Here is a 9387-nt window from a genome sequence, read left to right as displayed (position 1 = left end):
CTCCCGAGGGGCAAGTCCGTCCTTGAAGGGCGGAGCGTAAGGGGTCCAAGCACCCTCCTGCATAGTCGCCACCCTCTGTTGGAGTGCTCGGAAAGAGACGGGGTTAAGGGGTCCTTGTCAAACGAGAGTAAAAGAGATAGAGAAAAAAGAGAGATACGTCAAACGAGAGTAAGAGAGATAGAGAGAGAGAAAGAGGGTGAACAAAAGGGTGCGTTATAGGGTGGACGGAGCGCACGCGTTAATTCTGGCCACTTTTCAAACACCGTGACCCTACTGGATTTTTTTTTCCCTCTTTTCCTACCATTTCTCCTTCTTCGTTTTCGTCCTCTCCTCCTTCTCTCTTCTTATTTCTCTTTCTCTCGCTTGTACTCTTTCTTTTTTTATTTTTTTCTTCTTCTTCTTCTTCTTCTTCTTCTTTGTTACCTACCTACGTCGACACACGATACGACCCCAAATGCGCGCGTGTTCCGATGATTTCCGTTTTCTTCCTCAGCTGCGCGTCGTCGGCCCTATTTATAGAGTAAAACGTATGCATTCACGATTTTACAAGGAACGCGGAACTACACGGACTCGACGTACACTACCACTTCATTTTTCTGAAAAATCTCGAACTCGCGTATACATTTATACTATGTATACGATACATAAATGACCGAACAGATTTTTTTCACGTGCTTCCTTCTTTTAATCATTTAAATCTGTCGATTCCGAAGAGTTTTGATTGTTTTGAAATAATCGAGATTTCGTAACATGAGCTCGTAATTATCCGAAACGATTTTGATAACTTTCAAATCTTTTGTATGTATCTATCGAAATTCTCAATACGAAATAATATATTTTTATGAAAAATTTATATGGCTTGATATAACTCCTCGAATGATCGATCGATCGTAAGTCTACGAATGATACCTCGAAAACTTCCTTCATAAATTTTCTCTTACTTCGCGATACAAACTTATTAATTTGTTACCGATTCGATCGAATCATTCAAACAGTGTTTACATGGAATGCATTCATAAAAATAACTTTTGAGAATTCTTGACTATAGCACTTAGTTTGATTTCAATATCGTTTGGAAAGAATCTCAAAAAAAGTCTCTAAAAAATGAGCTACTTTCCAAAAACTATTTCAAACGTTACGATACTGTAGCGATGGACAAATTTATATATAGCTATATTAAATATCATACACGAGCTATTATATCTCTTCTTTAAATGTGAAGCTTTCTCAATGGGGAGAACCTGTCGAGGGTGAGAAGTTGAAAACATTTTTTTATCCACGATATTCGAGCTCATATTACAAGCTACTTACACAATGAGCATCAACCTGTTGAGAGAAGGGGAGTTTTTTTTCTTTCTATCGGTCCCATTAGGTACGCCTTTATATAGGGGAAGGGTGTGTAAAGCCCCGCGATTTCATCGACTTTTTATACCCGATTAAAAAAAGACTGTATAGCTCGAGGGGAAAACAGGTGTATGTTTACCTGCGAGAATCACGCTGCGAGTCTTCGTAATCAACTTTAATACATACGTAATAATCATACGTTGATATCACCTCATTAGGTAGGATGTAAAATGAAGTAATCTGTAAATGGAATTCAATATTTTCTCCATCGTAAGCAATTTTTTTCTAATCATAAAAAATTACAAAAAAAAAGAAATGAAAGGTGAAAGTCCTCCCTGTAACCATTTAACATTTTCATCTTTTTTTCAAGTAATAACTTTTTCTAACAATTTCAACAAAGTCCAGAAAAGAGCTTCTCGACCTTGATTTTTTCTTACGCATCAAGAACGAAACGGTAAACATCAGTTTTTCTATGGATGGCAAATTGAGATAAACGAAACTTTCACGTGGAAAATCTTTTTCTCTTCTCGAAGAAAACCGTAAGAAAGCAGGAGTTACGCAAGAAATGATTCTAATACTTGGCGAAAGCATCTTTCACGAGATACAAATAAAAAATATTTTCGACGAATAATTCAAGAACCTGAATATTTTTCTTTGCTGAAAGCATCGCCGAAAGAAAGGGTTGAAAAAGTTCTCAGGTATACGCATTAATCTCTGGAGAACGAACGCACTTTTTCTGTTTCTTTTTTTTCTTTTTCTTTTTCTATTTCTTCAGCTATTCCTTCTTCAACTCGCTGAAAAAATTTCCGCCCTAATGCACTACTTTCTCGTCCGTTTTTTTTTTTTTTTTTTTTTTTTTTTTTTTTTTTTTTTTTTTTTTTGATAATCTCTGTGCTTCGCTTTACGACGATTTCATTTTTATTATAAAAATATATGGATTATTATTTTATTGAATATAAAACATTCCTCTGAACATCGTTGAAATATTCGAAATTATTTTCTTACCTTCATCTTTTTTTCTTAACTACACGTTTTTGTATCCTATGAGACCGAAAAAAAAAGTAATATGGCGGATATATTTTTATCAGATTTTTTTCACTTGTAGTAAACATCTATAAAAAAAAAAAAAAAATAGATATAATAAAATGAAAAAAGAAAAAAGTAATACTTATGAGGAATTACACGCCATAAAATTATATAAGCGATCCCATCGCAATCATACTCACTTCTCGCTCTATCTCAAATTTAAACATCATCGTCCTTCCACAATCGCATCTATGTACATATATAGATATCTACGTCGAATATCTCGTTTCATCTCCTTTCCAATGACGCAACGCAAAGCAATTAAATCATTACGTTCGAAGTAGTTGAAGCTCATTTTTCATGAAAGAAATTTTTTCGAGAAAATTGGGAAGAGGAATGAAAATGAAAGTGATGATTTTTTTTCTCCGTTTGTATGTAAGTAAACAACGTATTTATTATTATCGTTATTACTAAGGCACTTGTTACCAATATAAAAACGTACGTCACAAATGACCGCCAATGAGCATATTTAAATACTGATATTAAACAACTAATTGCTTCTCGTAAAGATAATCTTAGATATACGTATGTATGTATGTATGTATATATATGTATATATAGAAATATGTGCATGAAAGCGAACATATATATATATATATACATATATATACGTACATTATGGATGCGCATTCACCATCTAAGAAAAGGGGGAGTTCCTCGAATGCACCTTGTCACCTTGCACAATTTTGTATCGAACACTTTTTAACTTCGCGAACGTCGTCCGCACTTATGGTATTTCCTTCGCGATGCTCCTCTCTAACGTAAAGTAAGTTCAGTTTAGATTAAAAGCAAGATACACTATCGTAAAAGTAAGATTATCGTTAATTCATATTTAAAATAATACATTATAAAACCTGGCTCGAACGAACGTCGACCCGTGTGCGAACGGAAAAAAGTGAAACTTGTGTACGTTCTCTATGGATGTGTTACGACATATTAACATGTTCGACGGACGATCCATAAATCCATGTTGGTTCGAAAGATAGTAATAATAAACCGGACCGATCGATCGAGAACACTTTTTCTCTTTCTGGTCGCTCGCGGATCGCCGTTTGATCGCCTTCGAGCTCAACGAACTTATTTCGACTTACCTGGAAGTTATTGCATATTCGACTTACAACGAAAAGAAAAAAAAAAAAAGAATTATCGATAGTGTGTACAGAAATACCTATAATAAACTTTTTTCGCGATAACGGTCGATGAGATGACGACGATCGGCCATTATCCCGTGATTACCTATACGATTTCGAAAAATCATTAACGTTCATTCTTATATAGTAAACGCATTTATCGACTCGACATTTGTACCTCAGCCCTTTTATCTACGAAAATTCTTTTTTGAACAAATCAAACGGAAATCACGCGCTCGCGCGGTATATATATATATGTGTGTGTGGATGTGTCTGTGTGTATATATATAAACGCATTTTGTGTATATAATTATAAGTATATGTGTAATATATATTCGTTTAGAAATTTGTCGATCGATATAAAAAAAATAATTTTCAATAGGCAAGAGTATGAGGTACGAATACGAATCGTGACATGATCGTTCGTCTATATTCTCTTTAGATTAAGTGGTCTCGGTAAAATGAAGAAAAAAAAAATTAAAAGAAGAAAGTAGGAAAGAAATACGTTCGCCGTGTATTACAGCTTTTGACATGCTTATAAACTACCGTGCAACTTCGTTCTTGAAGAAATTTTTATCCGATAACATAAAAGAGTGACGAATATATAAACGAGAATACTATAATAATCATTTTATACTTTTTCTTCTTTTTTTTTTTTGTTCATATGAATGAGTCATATAATCGATATTCGCACGGCTGATATTAAACAAAACATGTCAAATCTCAGAGTTTCGCGAATAACGAAATGAATATAACGAATGCATCTCCGAAAATTTTCCTTAATGATGAGAAAAGATGGGAGAGCTTGTCGCCTTCGCGAGAAAACAAAAACTTTACAATATATACGCAATTTATATCTAGTACACGACGATCTATTTTCGGTGAATCAACGCGGCCACGATGACGCATTTTCAAATCAAGTTTTCTCACGGATAGGAGTTCGTAAGAAGAGTCATCCGCGTCAACGATCGAAAAACAGAAAAATGATGATACGTTAGCGACGCCAAGTGGCCACGTCATTCATCGTTTTAGTTGTATACGCTAAGCTGCCACGTAACTAATTATATATCTATACGCGTGTTATCTTCTTTACCAAGTCACTTTGATTATCGGTAATAACTCTGCTACGTTGTTTCTGAGAAAACAGAAAGTACACTTCAACGGCCCTCCTTCACCGGCTACTTCACCAGACCCAGAACGGGTTTACGCGCAAAAATTCTTATGGCTAAGATATTTCATAGTATCTATAAATATGATTATATTTTCTTCTTTTGTAATCTCCATTATATAATCGTGTGTAGTATAAAACGTAAGAGAACTTTTTATACGATCTAACATGATTTTTGAAAATACCAATATAACTGCAATTCGTAACAAGTATAGACTTTATATATATAAAAAAATATATATTCATTTCGTGTCCCTTTCACTGAAACGTTTCAAGGGTTTAAAACATGTTACTTATTTTAACAATTACCACATGTTCACATCAAAGTTTCGTATGGACGGTTATTGCTTTGAAAAACGACGACCGAGGATCGTCGACGAAAATAGATTGCAGAGATAAGGCACTTCGGTTAGCATATAATCGCTCGTAAAATATACTCCGAGTATGATCGAAATTGAATCATAATATATGTATATGTGTGTATATATATATAAATATATATATATATACATATATATATATCTACTTTGGACTACGATTCAAACAAATCCGTTACGATATAACTTTTCTTTCATCGTATCTTGCTCGGGAAACGTAGACTATACCGTTCGTATTTAGCAAAAACAAAAAATACTTGGTATTCAGTTTCGAATTCGGTAGATGCTTCTTTTCGTTGTACAAATATAGTCCAAAGATCTTTGCTATTCTCACGTATAGACTGTGAACGCGTCGGAAAGGTGTGCCTTCGTTCTCGCGCATAACATTGGAATAACATTGAAAAATCGAGTAACAATGGTTCGGTCGCAAAATATAAATTGTGCGTTATCGATGGCGAGTAAGACGCATCCATATAAAATGTTAGTTTCTTCGTTGTTTCAATGGGTGTGATCGATTTAGAAAAAACGAGTGGGAAGGCACGACTCTTCGAGTGTTACGCAAGTATAGTAGTATAAAGAGATGTAAAACGCGCTTTGGCGCCACTGGCCGTGTCGTCGAAGAAGAAGAGTAGCCTTCTCGCGACGAGTATTTTCGTTGGTGTCGCGTTTGGAGTCTTGTCGTTGGTCCTATCGTCACGTTTTCGTTGCTAGGCGCTCCGAGTCTTTGCGCTCTCACGTATTTCCATGTTGATTTCCTGTTCGTCTTACGACCGTGGCGAGGTTACGAGAACCGTGAGATTCTCTCGCTGCTCGGTAACATATCTTCCTTGCGAGCGAAAAAATCTCGCGGTATTTTTCCGTGCGAATCGACAACAATAAAGTCTCGACACGGTCCTAGAACGGACAAGGTGATTTAACGCGCGGCACGAGTTCATACTGGATTCTTGCTCCGCTCGAATTCCGACGAACGGACGGCTGTTGCTGGAAGAAAAATTCTAATACCGTCCGTCCGTCGTAATTAGAAGGAGCCGAATATCTTCGGTATATGCGAACAAATTCCGCGGCCGTCCATACTTAGAGCCATGTCAGCACGTTCTCAGGTTTTATCGTATTAGGGCCTATGAAACACTGTACATCCTCGAGAATGTCGCTACTGAAGTCTTCGCTAAGCTGAAACCGGAATAGTACCTGATTATTATGCTGTCTAAGCTAAAATATAAAGGAAGTTTGTTGGATATGAACTTGGCTATGTACCTGTAGCGACGGTACGAGATCGTCGGTCGAATCGATATTGTCGCTCAGAGTGGAGAGATCAGGAGTTTCCATGGGAGCACCGCCATCTAAGAAAAGCGTATCGAATCTTACAAAATCGAGCTTCGAACGGTGTTGAAAATGGAAAAGCAACTTACCACTGGTACTATCCATGTTATCGTCGATATTCGCTAGAAAATCTTCCGGAGTGTGTGGTAACGAATAGGCAGAGCCAAGACCCAAACCGCTATCCGCGCTCTCTTGACGCGCGTGTTGTTCGCTGATTCCCGATAAAAATGGATCCATGGCAGCATCCGTATTAGTTTGTCGGAGCATCAGTTCTTGCTACATGGTACGTAAGAAGCAAGGAGTTGCGTTACTATACTCGACCTAACTTTGATCGATTAAAAAAGATCGTTCAATGGGCGTATGATCCAACCTGGCGTATGATCTCCTGTTGCCGTTGTTTCAGACGCTCACGTTCCATTTGTAACGATTGAAGACGTAATTTCTGTTGACAAGCTTGCAATGTTTGATTGTTAGGTATACCACCAGCCGTAGGTTGCTGAAGCCAATTTTGTGGCAGCATGGCACCGGATGACGGAGCTCGCTGAAGATGAGTCGCTGAAAGATAAAAACGATTCGATTACGAATACTCAAGAACGAGTAGAAAATGGAAGTTATTTAGATAAAGCGAGTGAAGGACGTTCAAGAGACTCACGGATTCTGGGATCGAACCACGAAGTGGTACGCGTTTGATGATTTATAAAGTAAATCTCTCCTTCCGGTGTTCGCGCTTGCTCCCATCCATCCGGTAGAGGGCCTAAAGTATTGCCGGCAGCCGAAGACTTTCCGCTCTCCACCTGAGCGGCGACTTGAGCCACGTTCTGAGCTGCGACAGTTTTTCGCGGATCTTCCCATGTCGTGGTTCGCGTCAGGTGGCTGAAACATAAGGTCGACGAGGTTTATCGAAGAAGAACTTCCCTCTTCCTCCCTTCCTCCCTCCCTCCCTCTCTCTCTCTCTCTCTCTCTCTCTCTCTCTCTCTCTCTCTCTCTCTCTCTTCTACGTTTTCTCTCACATGCATCCTCTCTCCGCATCCTTCTCTATCGTACGCGTCACGGAGAGGGCGAACGCGCGCCACGATACGTACGTGGTTATCCGCATATAGTAGACTCGCTCTAAAAATAATTCCATTCAAAAGACGACACGAAGCGGTAACGGCGAACGCCGGCTGATACCCACGTAAGTTTTAAAGCAAGCCGCCTGCACTTTTCATTTCGAGACGAGAAACCAGAGGAAACGCGAAACCAAGCCCGGAAGTGAAAACACTTTGGTCCAATATTTTTCTAAGCAAATCCGTAGCCAAGTTCCTCCTCCATCGAGAGCCACTCCTCTCTCGAATTAAAGAACTCGTACGTTTCCAAATACGACCGACCTACAGAAAGAGAGATAGAGATAAATAGATAGATAGAGAGAGAGAGAGAGAAAGAGAGATAGCTTTGCGTTCCTCGCAAACGGCGAACGACTTTTTAAGAAGAAACTTTGCCGAGTTCGTCGTTTAAGGCGATGCAAAAACATCGTGTTTCTCGTTCTAACAAAAATAGCTGCTAATGGCTGCGATCGGCACTCGATCGACTTTGGCTTCGTTTCGACACTGCTTTTACTTTACTTTTCGAGATCACGAAAAACGATTACTTTTCAATTTTTTAACTCTTTCGATACGAGGCAACTAAAAGTACGCCGTCGAACCACTTGTTGCTTACGAAAGTAACGTGACGTCGCCGTCGACAACGCTGTCGTCTCTTCCATCGTCCTACAAAACGCGATAATATCGGTTCCCTCGTAAACATAACCGTGATCTCGCACTTCTGTTCGATGACCACACACACTTAACGTCGAGTCAACATCGGTAATTCAATCCTTTTCTCAGGTATCGTTCGGCCGATATTCGTGTACACAATAGATCCTCGTTAATTTCAAATTATCGATGTCACGGAATGTAAAAAAGAAGAAAAGAGTCACGAATCGACATCGAATCTCCTTTGTCTTTTCTTTTTTCTCATTTATCAAAATAATTTCCGTAAAAGGAAATACGCCAACACGATTTCAATTTTTATCTCTAAAGAGACACGTTCTCTCCTCTCGGACAAAGCCAAAAGTCGCGAAAATAATTATAAGATAATCCGTGTACACTCGAAAATACAAAGATACAAAAGAATTGCGTCGAATTTCTTATTTCGCAAAAGACACGAACTCTTTCGAAAGACTGATAGAAAGCTACGATCGAAGGATCAAAAATCTATCAAAAATCTAATAAATTTCTTGGAAGGATGACTATCGATGAGAAAGGTACCAAGACGACGTCCACCTGTTTGAGAGATACCTTGAACTATGCCACCATCTTATATAACGAGCTACAACCCGATCGACTTCAGCACGTGTTGAAAACCAGTAAGTACGATAAGCGAAATTCTATACAGTAGTCTCCTAAGGCAATTCATTTTTCAAATTATCGAATTATCTTTCTCGTGTCTCTTATAACGCACGAACCGTGTATTGTCTCGACGATAAGAATAAACGATATCTTTCTCTGTCGATCTTGTTGCGCTCGATCGAATACACGGAACATAGTTTCAACGACGTTTCTCGATTTTCTTGTTCCCGAGCAAGCATCCCTTTAAGTTCGAAAGAAAGATTTCCATTTAGAAAGTCGGAGAAGAAAAGTCGTTTCTTCGGAAGAGAATAGATAGCTTTTCTCCATAAATGAAAGGACGAGTAACGTCCATTCGTCGAGAAGACGAATCATTTTCATAAGTAAACTTTATATAATTTGCCATTCGGTAACAATTTCGGAGTAACGATTAAAACTACGAAAAGAACGAGGATACGTCGAATAAATTTAAAGGACAGATCGTAAAATCGTAGAAACGAAGAATGGCTAGTTTTCGGTAGATCCAAGCAAGAGTCTTCGAAGAAGGTGGGAAAGAGAGAGAGAGAGAGAGAGAGAGAGAGAGAGAGAGAGAGAGAGAG

The 9387-nt window shown here is 38.3% G+C and overlaps 1 protein-coding gene across 2 annotated transcripts in view; it reads right to left on the bottom strand.

Moving 5' to 3' along the window:
* Positions 1-2798: 2798 nt before the first annotated feature.
* The window catches only part of LOC122632134 (transcriptional coactivator YAP1-like), a 16722-nt gene continuing 10133 nt past the window's right edge, over positions 2799-9387 (bottom strand). The window contains exons 2-6 of one of the 2 annotated variants that reach the window (XM_043818661.1): positions 7078-7298; positions 6796-6980; positions 6515-6701; positions 6360-6445; positions 2799-6275 (exon numbers count right to left, since the gene is read on the bottom strand). In XM_043818661.1, the coding sequence (XP_043674596.1) occupies positions 6180-6275; positions 6360-6445; positions 6515-6701; positions 6796-6980; positions 7078-7298 (775 nt within the window). In that variant the 3' untranslated portion in view covers positions 2799-6179. Of the gene's footprint in view, positions 6276-6359; positions 6446-6514; positions 6702-6795; positions 6981-7077; positions 7299-9387 lie in introns of those variants that run through there. The other variant, XR_006327814.1, reaches the window with a different exon arrangement.

This window comes from Vespula pensylvanica, chromosome 9, assembly GCF_014466175.1.
Source record: "Vespula pensylvanica isolate Volc-1 chromosome 9, ASM1446617v1, whole genome shotgun sequence".
In the NCBI taxonomy this organism is placed as follows: domain Eukaryota; kingdom Metazoa; phylum Arthropoda; class Insecta; order Hymenoptera; family Vespidae; genus Vespula; species Vespula pensylvanica.
This window is presented reverse-complemented; position numbering and strand designations above follow the sequence as displayed.